General features: G+C 36.3%; 1 protein-coding gene across 3 annotated transcripts; it reads left to right on the forward strand.

Annotated features, from left to right (window-relative positions):
- Positions 1 to 1,831: 1,831 nt before the first annotated feature.
- LOC132165414 (bifunctional purple acid phosphatase 26) lies at positions 1,832 to 15,232 on the forward strand. 3 transcript variants are annotated; one of them, XM_059575961.1, is made up of 10 exons: positions 1,832 to 1,927; positions 2,862 to 3,089; positions 8,630 to 8,830; positions 9,605 to 9,716; positions 10,003 to 10,241; positions 10,992 to 11,130; positions 12,439 to 12,659; positions 13,409 to 13,530; positions 13,826 to 13,987; positions 14,927 to 15,232. In XM_059575961.1, exons 2-10 carry the CDS (start codon positions 2,898 to 2,900, stop codon positions 14,997 to 14,999), a joined length of 1,461 nt encoding a protein of 486 aa, XP_059431944.1. In that variant the 5' UTR covers positions 1,832 to 1,927; positions 2,862 to 2,897; the 3' UTR covers positions 15,000 to 15,232. The 3 variants fall into 3 exon arrangements, with proteins under 3 accessions (XP_059431944.1, XP_059431942.1, XP_059431943.1); XM_059575959.1 differs by having other exon boundaries at positions 1,833 to 1,987; XM_059575960.1 differs by having other exon boundaries at positions 1,833 to 1,967.
- The last annotated feature ends 409 nt before the right edge of the window (positions 15,233 to 15,641 follow it).

Here is a 15,641-nt window from a genome sequence, read left to right on the forward strand (position 1 = left end):
AATTATGGTCGCTTGGGGATAAAAGATCTTGCTTTTTTTTTGTTGGAATAATGTAGAGAAGAACTCATGGATATTATTTATTGGACACAAATTTCCTTTAAGGAAATTTCATTCAACCTACTTCAATAGTCGATAAGTGTCATCTCTCACTTTCTTTATTTTTTAGGACAAAAATTTCCTCCAAACTGGGTTGGAGAAAATTACCTTCGACCTACAAATATCTAGTTGGACTTTGTATGTTGGGTTGGTATTGACCTTTCTCACTTGTCATGAACCGGACCCACTTGATTTAGCCCTTATTGTTTGGGCTTCTTCATGAATGATGGGAAGAGGCACTACTGGGCCACCTAGGTTTTGATCAGCCCGATTGAGGCACTACTAGCCCTAGTTACAATGCCTTGTTCCCCTTATGATATCTTAAACAAGAGAAATGCTATACTTTACAAAATTAAAAAAAAAAAAAAAATCAAAATTTACTCTCCAAATAGTGTATCACAATTCTATATAATATATTATTTTGAGAAATGTGCCACAATTTCATAAGATTGTGACATCATTTCACAAAATCGTAACTTCTAGAAGGTATGGGCAGGGCCAGTTGGAGCCTTAGGCGGATTAGGAGGCCGCCTAAGGCCGCCAATTAAATAAGACCTCCAATTAATAAACATTAATGAAGATTTTTACAATTAAAAAAAAAAATAAGGCCTTAACTACCATCAATATTATTTAAAATGTATGATAAAGGCACAACTTTAGCCCAACTTTTCTCTTCTTTTTTTTTTTTTTTTTTTTTTTTTTTTTAAGTAATATCATCAAATGTGGTCCTTTTTTTATTTGGTATTTTTTTATATAAAAAAATAGTATTTTTCTTCATAAAAATAGTCACTTTTTATATTAAAAAAAATGGTCATTATTATGAAGAAAATGACCATTTTAAAAAAAAAAAAAAAAAAAAAAGACCACATAGGATGTTATTTTTATTTTTTATTTTGTTTTTTAAAAAAATGACCACATCAAGGAAAAGTTGGGCTAAAGTTGTGTGAAAAGATTGTGCCTTTATCATTTATCATTATTTAATTAGGAAAATGTTAAGGTCACAACATAAATCTAACTTATGGCCAACTTCTCTCCTACGTGTAATTTAAAAAAGAAAAAATTGATAGGGGGATTTTGGGATTCTGAAAATTTGAAAAAAAAAAAAAAAAAAAAAAAAGACAATTTATTTGGTTTAAAATTCAAATTTATTTTACACGTAGGAGAAAAGTTGGCCACGAGTTAGATTTATGTTATGTCCGTATCAAACCTCATTTAATTAAGGCCCCAAATTATGATAAATAAGTAATTGAGAAATACATTAATATCGTTTTATTCTCTTAAAATCTCCAACATTCTATTCTTGAAACAAGTATTACAATAATTGATAGCATTAAATAAGGAAATCAAATAATATATTAATAACAAAATCATTCTTAAATAAAATTTTCATGTTGAAGGCAGAGATATTTTGGGCATTGTGATAAGCCGCCAAAGATTCCCATCATAATTTACAAAGACAACTAATCAAACAATAAATCATGATCCCAAGTCCCAATTGGCAATTGGATAGTCATTGCATCAGGGACATGGAAATGGGCCGAATGGCTACGTTGGTCCATTACCGTTGATCCGCTAATGACGAACTGCCACGTTACTTGATGCTCATCCCGAAGAGAATATATTCCCTTCGCTTTTAAGCCAACTATGAGCTACGCGACAAAACAGTTTTTTCTAACCTACGCTACGCCACCCCTCCCTACTAACATACGCCTTCCCTTCGTTTATCCGTTATTAAGCTCGACAGTGCTCAACGGTGGTCGCTCTATATCTCTCTCTCTCCGTGTACGTTGAGAATTTCTGCATGATGCTCTGATACCATTTTTGTTTGACGGTGGGGCTCAAGCTGCAAGTTGTTTTCTACTTCTGTTGCGGTTAACTTCTCAAATACTTTGTATGTTTTTTTGTTTTCATTCAATACGTTGCTTTGATGTTGATTAGACAGTTTGTATCGGTGGAACAAGGAATTCAACCAACGATTTTGCTTTGAGATTGAAAATATATGAAAGATTTGAATCTCGGTTATTGATCCTGCTAAATTGTGTTTGATTTTGAAGAATGAGAATCGTGCTCGAGGGTAAAATAATAATGGGTTTTGATTAAATCATCTGGGATTATTATTTTTTTGTTTGTTTTTATGTTTTATGAATAAATGGTTGTTTGTCATGTTGATGTGATTTCGTATGGATTGCACCATGAAGTTTCGGGGCGGAGCTTTGAGAGGTTTGGCAATTATTGTTGACTATTAGGGAAGATGTGAGGTGGAAATTGATTTAGGTCTGGGTTGAAGTTACAGTAAGGGAAAGACAAAATCTTTGTAAGAGTTGTGTAAATTAATAATCTAAAGTTGCTTGCTGAGCTCCGCTTCTGCAAATGAGGAGATTGTCTCTTTTAAAGTTAATTATTCATTATGCTTGAACTTAGACAGGTTTTTGCCCTTGTTCTTCCAATGTGATTTAAATTATTGAAGAGAAATGGCATGGGAATGGTAGTAATTGTTTGGAAACATTCTCTTTTTGACTGAACGTTTAATGGGCATCAAAAATTGCAAAAAAGAAAGAAAAAAAGAAGAAAAAAAAATTCCCTCTCTTCTGTTTATTTTATTTACTGTATTACTACTTAGAAAGTGCACTGATTAGAGCCATTATACTGTTGTTTATTTTAGTCTGAACCAAAGCAAGTATTTCAAATAGTATAAGATGATATTCATTTATTGGTGGTTTACTTATCCTCACAACTGCTGACTTAGTTCGTATTCTTGGATGCAGTTAATTATACTTTTTATGGGTGGTTGATCAACAATCATGCCAAAGGTTTCTAGGACACAGTCCTTGTTGGTTCTACTCGCTTTCATTTCCTTTGTCTTGTTGAGCTCTGTGAATAGCAGGAATGCAGGGATCACAAGTACTTTCATTCGCTCAGAGTGGCCATCTGTTGACATCCCTCTTGACAACGACGCCTTTGCAGTTCCAAAGGGTCATAATGCACCACAACAAGTAAGCTTTCGTTCTTGGTAATAGTTGCAATAGAAAGCCCGGCAATATCAGGAGAAATATAGGTGGAAATGTGCATCTTGCATTTTGTTTATGTATTCTCAATAATCATCTGACAACATTATAGAAAAATGAAAAAGCATTTACTTCTACTGAAGTTGAAAAGAAAAATGTGAAAGAGCTTATCGATGCCATTATTTTTTTTATATACCATGCTTTGCAACCGAGCAAGGACTTTTGTTTCTATTCTGCCACTTTCAGGTTTCCATTTCCAAAGCAAATTAAAGGTGCTATTTGTCACATCTCAAACTCAAATCAGGCATGGTGCATGCTAAAAATATCACCTCTTAAAGAAAACTTATAGAAGTTTTTTAAGAATAATATTCCTCTAGCTAGGTAGATAATCCACCCACAATTATATAGTAAACACCGTACTTTAAACATAGTTTGAGTGAGAGAAATAAAGGTGCTTTTGGTGTCTATGGAGGGAGAGAAGTTTTGTGGCTTCTTTTTGTGAAAACATAGTTAGAGTTCCATAATATCCATAACAATCACAAATGGAAAACTCGCCATCCCCAAATATATATATATTTTTTTATAAGTAATAACCAGTCTTATTAAAAGCGTAAGGCGCCCCAAAGTACACTGGGAGCATACAATAGGATCACCTAACTAGAAAGGGAAAAACGAACAAGAAAATCATCGTAGCTAATCGACACTGGAAAGACATGTGCAACAGTCCAAATGTACAAAGTATGAAAACAAGAGTATAAAATGGCTTCCAAGGATCCCTCTAAGTCCTCAAAGCACCTATTATTTCTCTCCCTCCATAGACACCAAAAGAAGCAAGTAGGCACCATCTTCCAGACCTCAGCACTCCCCCTCCTCCCCGTAGACCACCAACAGGCGAGCAAATCGGAAACCTGTCTTGGCATCACCCAAGACAACCCAAACCGACCAAAAAAGGCACACCACAAAGCATAAGCTACCTCACAATGAAGAAGAAGATGATCTACCGACACAATCACATGTCACTTCCTGAGGTTATCTAGGGTCAAAAATTTGCTCAAAGCTGCTAACCACACAAAAAAGATCACCTCGAAGGAGCTTGTGTTTGTCACACACTCTTCCTAGGGAATCTCCTCCCTTCAGTACAGGTCAAGGAAGCAAAGAGAAGCTTGACCTTGAAACGGCCTCTTTTGGAGGAGATCCACCACAATCTGTCTGCACACCCTTGTCTCACTCGAGTAGAGTGCAACACTTAGAAAAAAGAAGCAAATACCTCCACCTCCCAATCATGAGCCTCTCTAAAAAACCTAACATTCCACCGATTGGATTCACCCAGCACCTCCAAATTAGTCGCAACTGAGGCTTCCTTCGCACAAGCAATACTAAATAAACCAAGGAAAGCTATCTTGAGAGCCGTATCTCCACACCACCTATCATGCCAAAATCTAACCCTAGTCATCCCCCACCTCAAATCACATAAAGCCTTTGAAAATGTCCCAACCTTTCCTAATATTCTTCCATAACCTCACCCCACCCCACAAGCTCCTCCAGGCTCGAAAGATCACCACCCTCCCCAAAAACTTCCATACTTTGCATCTACCACAACTCTCCACCAAACATCTCTCTCCGAACTATAACGCCACAACCATTTCCCTAGCAGAGCACGATTGAACACCCATAAATTTATAATACCCAACCCACCCTCCTTAATTGGCGTGCAAACCTTCGACCACTTCACCAAGCGGTACTTGAACTCTTCACCTAATCCACCCCATAAGAAATTATGTTGCATCTTCTCAATGTCTTTGGTAAAACTGACCGGAATAGGGAAAAGAGACAAAAAGTAGGTAGGCAAGTTAGCGAGAGTGCTCTTGATTAGCGTGACCCTACCACCCTTTGACAAATACAACATTTTCCAAACGGCCAACTGACGTTCTATCTTCTCAATCACATCATCCCAAATATGCATAGCCTTGAACGAGGCCCCCAACGGCAAACCAAGATACTTTACTGGCAAAGAGGCAACCCCACACCCTAGAATACTGGCTAACATGCCCTCTTGCTCCACATTCCCCACTGGTATTAACACTGACTTAGCCAAATTAACCTTCAGACTGGAAGCAGCTTCAAACAGCAAAAACAAACTCCACAAATAGCGTAACTGGGCGGGCCTAACATTGCAAAAAATCAAAGTGTCATAAGCAAACAGAAGATGTGAGATGGTAGTATTACCGACCGTGAAGCCTTCTAGTCGCCTCCCATGAACTGCCGCAAAAATCATCATGCTCAAAGCTTTCGTCACAAAAACAAACAACAACGGAGACAGGGGGTCCCCTTGTCTTAATCCCCTGGAACCTTAATAAAAGCACTTTGCGACTGGGAAATAATCTTATCCAAAACTTCCTTCAATCTGTTTGCTAAAACCTTGGCTATGATTTTGTAGATGCCTCCCACAAGGCTAATCGGCCAGAAGTCTTTGAGATTAATAGCACCGGGAATCTTCGGAATAAGCGAAATGAAAGAGGCATTGAGACTCTTTTCGAACAACCCACCTGCATGAAAAGCAAACACCTTCATAATGTCCTCCCTTACAACCTCCCAGCAAGATTGGAAGAAAGCCATAGAAAACCCATCGGGACCCGGCGCCTTATTGCCATTCATCTTGAAAACTACCTTTCTTACCTCATCCTCTTCAAAGTCTCTCTCCAACCAACTAGCCTATACCTCCGAAATGGAATCAAAGGAAAGACCATCTACCATAGGCCTCCAACTGCATTGCTCAGTAAACGGTTTTTGATAGAACTCAACTATGTGCTCACTAATCTCGGCCGGATTAGAAGAGGGATTGTCTCCAATCATAAGATTATCTATAGAGTTGTATCTTCTATTAGAGTTGGCTATGGAGTGAAAGAATTTAGTACGCTTGTCCCCTTCCTTCAACCACTTCACCCTAGATTTCTTCTTCCAACTCACCTCCTCCATAAGAGTGCATTTCTCTAACTCTCGAACCACCTCCGCCTTCCTCATTAACTCCTCCGCATCGAAGGCCCTACTTTCTTCGTTCACATCTAACACCCGGAGCTCGTCAAGAAGCATCATCTTATTCCTACCAATGTTGCCAAGCACCTCCTCATTCCAAGTCTTCAAATTCATTTTCAGGGCCTTGAGCTTGCAAGCGAGAACAAAACTCGGTGTACCTTGAAACACATAGGAATCCCACCATTGTTTCACTAAAGCCACAAACCCTTCCGCTTTAAGCCACATATTTTCGAATTTGAACGGCCTTTTCCCCCTTGACACCTCCCCCAAATATAAAATACATGAAGTCAAACATGATCCAAATATTATAAATTTGAAATCATTTCTGATATATGTTTCCCCTGCAAGTAATATCTGGGTCCAATATACTTAAAGAGTTTATAAACTCCAAGTTTATCCTCCAACAATATATCCAAATAAGTTCCAACATATAACTAATAGCCAGATAAATCTCCCAATATGTACCTTAATATTAAAATCAATACTTACAAGGAAAGTCTCTAACTAACAATCATCCTTGATTCTTGAACTAAACCTTTACTAATGCTACATGTCAACTTAAGGGATTTCCACCTATCTTGGAAAAGATCATAATAAACTAAAGCGGATAGGAATCTAATGCTTGTTTTTATGCTTTTTTTTCATATGCCAAATATATGTAATCAACTGGTACTGATTGAGCTCATCACAGATTTGGATCATTAACGAATATCTCTTCTCCAGATTTTTATCATCTTGCTGTAAAGAAAAATACTCACAAGAGCCATATAATTTTCAGCTCCTTTCTGCTTCTTCAGCAATGATACCTCCACAACCAACCTCCCTTTCTCAACTGCAATACCTTAGCATGAAGCCCAACCTCCTTAGCAGTCTGAACAAAAATAAAGTTAGGCAGAAGGCAAACCAGCAGTTAAATGGCTGTCTTTTCCTTTGGCTTGCAGAAATACCTCAACTGACCTATCCTATTGTATGTGGTTAGTTCCATTAAGCTTAATGGAAGTTATCTGTACTACATGCCAGTCAGGAGGATAAGTTGTACTAGACGTTGTCTCCATCACAGCGACCAAAAACCAGTACACAGAACCGGCAACCAAACTCAAAACCAACAACCAAAAAATACAACCAGCAAACAAACCACCAATCCAAACGAGAAACAGAAACAAAATGTGCTGAATAGGGAGGAAACATGGCTGAAGAGTACCTGGACTTGCCAATATGGCTGTAAATAGGCTGAAAAATCCTTGAACCGGACCAAACCGGATATGAATTGACTGAGAAATGCTTGAACCAACCAAACCGGAGTGAATCAGATTTGAACCAGCTGAATTGACTTGGACTGGAATTGGCCAGGTCAAGTCGGATCCATCCGAATTGGGTGAAAAATCGGGTCAGCTTAGTCTGTGATTTACCTGAAACCAGTTGCGAATCTAGTTGACCCGAATGAGTCGAGACAAAATGCTCTGGAGCTGAATTATCCCCATTAGGCTTAGTACCAAATTCTCCCCCTTGACTTTCCAGTTATTCACTAATAGCCCAACCAATCAGATTCCAAGATATTTCCAAGGGCAACTTGCTTATGACCATCCCATTCTACACCATAAAATAATTTCATATTTTCCAAAATATCCTCATAGAAATTGATATTAATGTTTTGTTCCAATATCACTCGCTCAAGTAAATAATAATTATTATTCCCATCTCAATATTAAAATCTAGCAAATAAATGCTGGGTTGTTACACTATCGATCAAGTGGAGAAACAATTTAGGAACTAACAAAAAATTTGTACATGTTGAACAAAACAACTTCTATTCCACTGATTGATGTATTTCCTTTTTTTTTTTTATAAGTAATGTTTATATATCAAAAAGCGCAAAGGAGCGCAACCTTAGTACACATGAAATATACAAGAGAAACGCCTAAATAGTAGAAGAAAAAAGAACAAGGAAATCATAATAACTAATCACTAATGGAGCAAGCAAGCTGTTGTCCAAGTGAAGAGAGTATAGAAGAAGAAGGCCGTGAGCTCCTCCAAGGGTCTCTCAGAGTCCTCAAAGCATCTCGCATTCTTTTCTAACCATAAGCACCACATGAGGCTGAGAGGAACCATTTTCCACTCTGAGAACGACGTATTGTCCACCAACAAGCAAACAAACCCGATATACTACTAGGCTTGACCCATGACAATCGAAAACGACTAAAAATAGCATACCATAAAGAACAGGCAATCTCACAGTGAAGAAGAAGGTGATCAATAGTCTCCCCATCCGATTTGCACAAGCAACATGTACTGATTGATGTATTTATTCCTATGCTATAATTTAGTTCACTTATTGCCGGATCAACTGACTTGCACTTCTATTTTTATGAAGCAGGCCTTTTATTTTAAGATGGTTGAAATTCTTGTCACTATCCCATGATCTATTTCTCACTATTTCCTCTTCTATTCTACTTAATGGGTCATAACGTCCTTGTCTACTTATACTATTTTATTAGGTGCATATCACCCAAGGTGACTATGATGGAAAGGCTGTAATCATCTCATGGGTGACAGCTGATGAACCAGGGCCCAGTAAAGTACAATATGGTACATCAAAGAATAGATATGACTTTTCTGCTGAGGGAACAGTGACAAACTACACCTTTTACAAATATAAGTCAGGCTACATCCATCATTGTCTAGTTGATGGCCTCAAGGTAAATACCAAATTCATTGTGGAAAGTGGTATTATCATCAACAAGATAATCTTTCTCTAGGATGAAATACATTAAGTGTTGGAATTCCAAGATAAAAATAAATAAATATTATACTGTTGCATTTATTGTATTTTCACACATACACTAATTTATGCTTGTCTTATGTCATATGCTAGAGTTCCTTTTTTTTTGATAAGTAATTGAGTTTCATTAAAAAGCGCAAGGGGTGCAACTCAAGTACATAGGATATATACAAAAGAAACACTTAAAACCAGAAAAAATAAAAATAAAAATAAAAAAATCGTGAAAATCAAAAATATGAAAGTGATCATAGGCAGCCACCTAGCGGTACAGGATATAAAAGAAAAAGGCCTTTTAAGTCCCCTGTCCTCTCGTGGTCTTTAAAGCTACGGTCATTTCTTTCTCTCTAGATACACCACATTATGCAGGATGGAATCATCATCCACAATGTAGCACTATGAGAACTACCAAACTATCCTTTCCAACAAGCAAAGAGATTTATCACTTGTCTAGGCATGACCCAGGCTAACCCAAAATACATTTTTCTGGGTATGCCAAACTGGTATAAGCCTCTAATTGGTATGCCTCCTTTTGGGTCCTATCAACAATTGGTGTGTGATGCCCAAAATACACTTTTCTGGGTATGCCAAATTGGTATAAGCCACTAATTTTGTGCTTTGTTGTTGCATATTTAGACTTGTCTTTGTTTTTTAATCTGTTTCCTTTAGTAGTTAAATGGCTTCTTGTTTTCAGTATAACACCAAGTATTATTACAAGATAGGGAGTAGTGATTCTTCTCGAGAATTTTGGTTTCATACACCACCAAAGATTGATCCAGATGCTCCTTACAAATTCGGGATCATTGGTGAGTTATTTTCTTTCAATGCGGGGTGTTCCAGTAGAATTTGATTTCATGACAAACCTTCATAATTCTTCATTTCTTGGTCTTTGTTGTGCACGACCAACCATCTAAGATGACTTTTACTTAATTATTCCTTAATTGGTGCCACTTCTAGCTTCTAGAAATTCATTTTCTTTTCTTTCTTTCTGCTTTTACTGGATACAGTTATCTTTAAGTTTCTTCCTGGCATGTTTCTTCAACATTCTCAATTCAATGATTTTATTGATGAACCCTTATTCTGTATGTGCAGGTGATTTGGGCCAGACATACAATTCTCTTTCCACTCTTGAGCATTACATGCAGAGTGGAGGGCAGACTGTCTTATTTCTTGGAGATCTTTCTTATGCTGATAGATATGAGTACTCTGATGTCGATGTCGATGTCGGTTTACGGTGGGACACATGGGGTCGATTTGTTGAACGAAGTGCAGCATATCAGCCTTGGATTTGGTCTGCAGGAAATCATGAAATAGAGTACATGCCTCATATGGTAAAGTGTTAAAGCTTTTATTGATCGTTTTAAATTACTTCTTCGATACCCTGTGCCTATTGCAATGAGACATATTGTTTATCCATTACATAAGAATATCTACTTGAAATAGTTTTTCCCTCTGAAGAAACCTCTGTGTTGCATTGTTCCTATAGTGCCCCATTTTCTCATTTTCAAAAGCCTTAAACAGTCTAGAGGAAGTCTATGTCCTTCTACACCTTCTGATTATCACACCCAGCAATTTGTATTTCCATTGATCAGTTATATACGCTGGATTCATTTCAATTTTAACAAATGATCATAGTCGTTGGTCTTTAGATCAAATGGCATTTCCTCTCCCCTTAACAGCAGGCAGCTTGACATGACTAGATTTCCAGTCATGGCCATTGCTCAATCTGCATGTGCAAGTTTGCCCAAATGAGTTTGGTATATTGTTTTCTTATCTTGAATCTATCTGGATTACCAGGCAGATGTAGAGACATTTAGTGATGTCCAGAATTTGACAATTGCTTAGCATATATAGTTCACATAAAGTGTATGGTTTTGAAATTGCTCCAACCTTTTATCTTCTGTTTCTTCTTGTCTTTTTTTTTTTTTTTTTTTGATACATTTTCTTTCTGCTATCTAGTTGAGTTATACATGGTCATTTTTACTAAAAGATTCTCATATTCTTAACACTACAACATACAAATCTTCTTGTATAAATTTTGACTTTTATTTTTATTCCTTTTTTTGTATGCATATGTTTAGGGTGAGGTTATTCCTTTTAAATCTTACCTTCACCGATATACTACACCTCATATGGCGTCCAAAAGCAGCAGTCCTCTTTGGTATGCCATCAGACGTGCATCTGCTCATATAATTGTGCTATCTAGCTATTCACCATTTGGTAACTTTTCGATTCCTTTTTTGTTCTTAAATTTTTATTAAGTAGTTCTCTAATCATGAATGCAATAATGGAAATTCTTCTCTAGCTATTTAATTACCTTCATGAATGACTTTATTTATTTTATTTTACTTATCAAAAAAATGAATGAGTTTAAATTTTTTTTACTATGAAGTAAATTTGTCTGATCATAGAACATGAAAAGAAAAACTCAGGCACTGATAATATAAGTGAGTTCTAGTGTAAATGCCATGCTGCCTTTCAGGCCTGTGACCCTAGATTAATTCATGATTTACGGGGGAAAACCTTTTAATGAGAATTAGGAGGATAATTTTCTTTGAATCTTCAACAGTATTTCTATGTTTCAACAAAAGTTTAAAAAACTCTAAGCATGTTGTTTGAGGGGAAATTTAGAATAAAGGGTCAGCAACAAATTAAAGAAAATATAAAAGTAGATCCTATTGTATGATTGTGTCATAGGTGTGTGCCTTCAACATAAGTTGGCTTTATAGGCATTACAGTTGCATGACGATTCCTTGGGGCTTGCTTCTGGACAAGTTTTTAGGTGCTATATGCATGCTCACCAATAATGAAGGAGAAAAAGATAACCAGCTCAAACAAGTCTTGGCATTAAATTTTACATTCTTTTGCCTCTTGAGTCATCTGGTGTCTTGCAACAGAGCACAGTAGGACCACTGTAGAATGCAGAAAAAGGAGCAAGAGCTTGAAGTTGTTTTAGCTATTGCTTTAGAGTTTCCCCCACTTGAAACCAAAATTACAAGTCATCTGGTTGTCTTGTAACACAGTATTATATGACATCCAAGGGTAAATACTATGTCTCCATTTGTTATGGGAGGTTCACATGCTGGTTATCATGCACTGACTTGTACTGACTTTATTTTAAGTCGGAATACTATATTTCGCACAGGATGTATATTATTATCAAAATGCAAAAGTTAGGTTATATAACCAAAAAAGGATACTGCAACAATAGCCTTTTATATTGACTTTAGTTGTGGAATCAAAAAATTTGATTTGGAAGCTAGACAATAAATCTCTTCACAAAGGAGAGATGGAATCCCAAATTGGTTCTGCAGCATGGTATTTAAAAATCACTGAGGAAAGAACACGTTCTGGGACCCAGACATTTGTTAGTGATCATTCAAACCTTTGATTTTATATTTAAATCAATCACCAAGGCTTGCTAAATTTTTATAAGTACATGTTTTGCTTTTTTCTCTTTAGACGGCAGAAGCTAGATTTCTCATGTCTGTATATTTTACATCAAGATTGATAAAAAAAATTTAACAGTGAAGTACACGCCTCAATGGATGTGGCTCAAGGAAGAATTTGAAAGGGTTGACAGGGAGAAGACCCCTTGGCTCATTATTCTTATGCACGTTCCAATCTACAATAGCAATGAAGCACACTACATGGAGGGTGAAAGTATACGAGCCGAATTTGAGAGTTGGTTCATTCGTTACAAAGTTGATGTAGTCTTTGCAGGCCATGTCCATGCTTATGAAAGATCTGTATGGTTCTTTGCCTCTTATGTTTTCTTTTTTTTTTGCACTACATAACTTGAAGTGTTTAATTTAATTATATGATTTTAAGATTGCAGTAGTTTTATAGGGTCTGTCCATCTCTGTACATGCATATCATTTATTGCTGTGCTGTTCTGGATTCAATTAGTCTATGATATACTTCAAAAACTAAGACTGTAGGTATGAAAGTATAAGGACTTGTAATATTGGTGCATTCACTTACATGTTAAGGCTTTAGACTTTGCACAGAAATTCTAATTTGTTCAAATGAGTGTGGCCCAAATCCGTTGTTGGATTTGTTGTTGTGTATGAAAAACTTTGTTGGATTTCTTGACATAAATATGCCATTGTTGATTTTATTTTATGCTCCAAAAAAGTTACAGTAGTGGAGGTTTTTATGATGCCGATAAAACACATAATATGGAATTTGGGACTGTAAACACTTCATTTTAACATCAGAAGTAGAAAAGTGTATGGTCTAGAAACATTTTTTACTGAACTCAACTCAACAGCCTTTAATCCAACTATCACATGTCACTTCTATTTTTGTTTGTTTATTTATGTATTTTTGATTCTATGATAATTGGGGACATGGATTAACCAGTGATGGGAGGTGGGGGGGACCATTGGGTTCATAACCACTGTGAGAACATATTTTATGCTGATTTTCTGACAAAGATGGGTGCCCAGACAACAGATCAATACCAAATTTCAGCATATTTCTTTTTTGTTTTCAGTATCGAATCTCAAATATACGCTACAATGTAACAAGTGGTGACCGATACCCTGTACCAGACAAGTTAGCACCTGTTTACATAACAGTTGGAGATGGAGGAAATCAGGAAGGTCTTGCTGGAAGGTGAGCTGAACTGAATGATTGAGTAAAATTTGTTTCCCTTAATTGTTTTCTTAATGATAATGATGACTCATAAAAAAAGAGTCAAGTTCCTCTTATAGTCAACTATGAGAAATAACAAATTTGTTTTTAAAAAATGCTACGGATACCAAATCTTTTACCAAAAGATGAGTATCAAAATGATGTGGAACTTATTCATTGGTATCTGTAGCATTTTTTTTTATTAAATGTTTTAATCCTCTCCAATGACTAAGCTCCTGTAGCAGTCATTTTTAATGATTGTTAGTTGGTACTGCAGGTTCAGAGATCCACAGCCAGATTACTCTGCATTCCGAGAAGCCAGTTATGGACATTCTACTTTGGAGATTAAAAATAGGACACATGCAATCTACCATTGGAACCGTAATGACGATGGGAAAAAAGTGGCAACTGATTCATTCATTTTACACAGTCAGTACTGGTAAGTAGACCATTTTTTTCTTTTGTCAGCTGATAAAAACCATCAATTCCTAGTTAACAGAATGAGATCACCAAGATTAAAGCCAAGAACCTCAAACAACCAATTTCTGATACCATTTTGAAATCCATCAGTTCCTAAAGCTTCAGCTATTAGGAAGTGAGCCAAGAATATAAATTCAGTTCACACACAAGTCTAATGTCAACAATGTAGCAATAAATGCCAGGTTTCTAACACATGGCCTGTCAATCTCATGGAACCACAAAGGTCCAATAGTTTAGTTGTCATTGCTTCTCTTCAATTGGTGAGCCATGAAAGGTTTGGAGATCAAGCTTTCCTTCTCTGCCTCAGATGACATGTAACAGAAAAAGCATAAACCAAATAATAAAATCAATAAAGCCAAAAAGTTAGCATACTTGATATTGGTAAAACTAGAGTCACTGGCTCTGAGAACACATATATCATTTAAATTTTCCCTTCCATACATATTAATAGCCAAGTTAAGGGTATCATTTGCATGCAGCCTAGTCTATTTTTATATAATACATGAAAATGTATAGGTTTAACAAGTAATTCACTTTTTCTTGCTCAACTTTCGCCAGCTGTTAAATTCAAAATTAGTTGACCTAGATAGTTACTAGTTAGTTGATTCAAAATTAATGATAAGTAAACACTCTTGTGAAAGTAATTCTAGAAGTCACTCTTGTGTCCCTCTTATGTCGCTCTAAGAATGAGATAGCTTTTAAAATCATCATTTGATCAAAATTTAATAATAATTAATTACAAAGCAATGGTAATTATAGAAGCCACATCATTCTTAGAGTAACACAAGAGGGACACAAGAATGACTTCTAACATTACTCTTCTTGTGATGCTAATTTATTGTAATATATTTTCGTGATAGAAGAGTATTTGTAACATGTTTGATTTCTGGCAATACAGGGCAAGCAATAGAAGGAGGAAATTGAAGAAGCATTATTTAAGGAGTGCTGTTGGCCATATTACCACTTATTGATAAGAGTTCAAGCATTATCTGGTATGAGAATGGATTTGCAGAGAGAGATTTGGTTGACCTAGCAAATTATTTGTATTCTGTGCAAAAATGCTACTGGCCTTTCTTGGCTAATGATTACGTCATTACCAAAAGGTCTCATCTTGCATATCTTAATTTCGGAACTTCAAAATATAACCATTGTGAAATATGCATTTTAATCCATTTTACCATTATACAACAGTTTTTTTTTTTTTTTTTTTTTGTGTGTTGGTACATAAACAACAAATTACAACAACGGGATGGGCAACCCAAACAAAAAGCCCCTAAACCACCATATCAGATTGGGTAAATAGAAAAAATCAGGCAATCTATCAAATGAATAAAACGGGGCCTATGATTTCTTGGCACGAGGACCAAGAAAACTGACCACCAATTAAGGCAGTAATATATGGTGTGTCAAGACGACACAATCAAAAGGTATAGAACTGAGCACGAAACTAGAAAGGTTTTGTAGGCCCTGTTTGCCACCAGCGCGGAACGGCACTGTAGGTGGAACGGTACTATTCCAGCTACAATACCGTTCTCAGATGTGCACCAAAGTCTACGCAGTTTTCAATAAAAACTCAAATCATTCACATTGTCACACACCCCAACAAGTAACCA

The sequence above is a fragment of the Corylus avellana genome, chromosome ca11 (genome assembly GCF_901000735.1).
Source record: "Corylus avellana chromosome ca11, CavTom2PMs-1.0".
Lineage (NCBI taxonomy): Eukaryota > Viridiplantae > Streptophyta > Magnoliopsida > Fagales > Betulaceae > Corylus > Corylus avellana.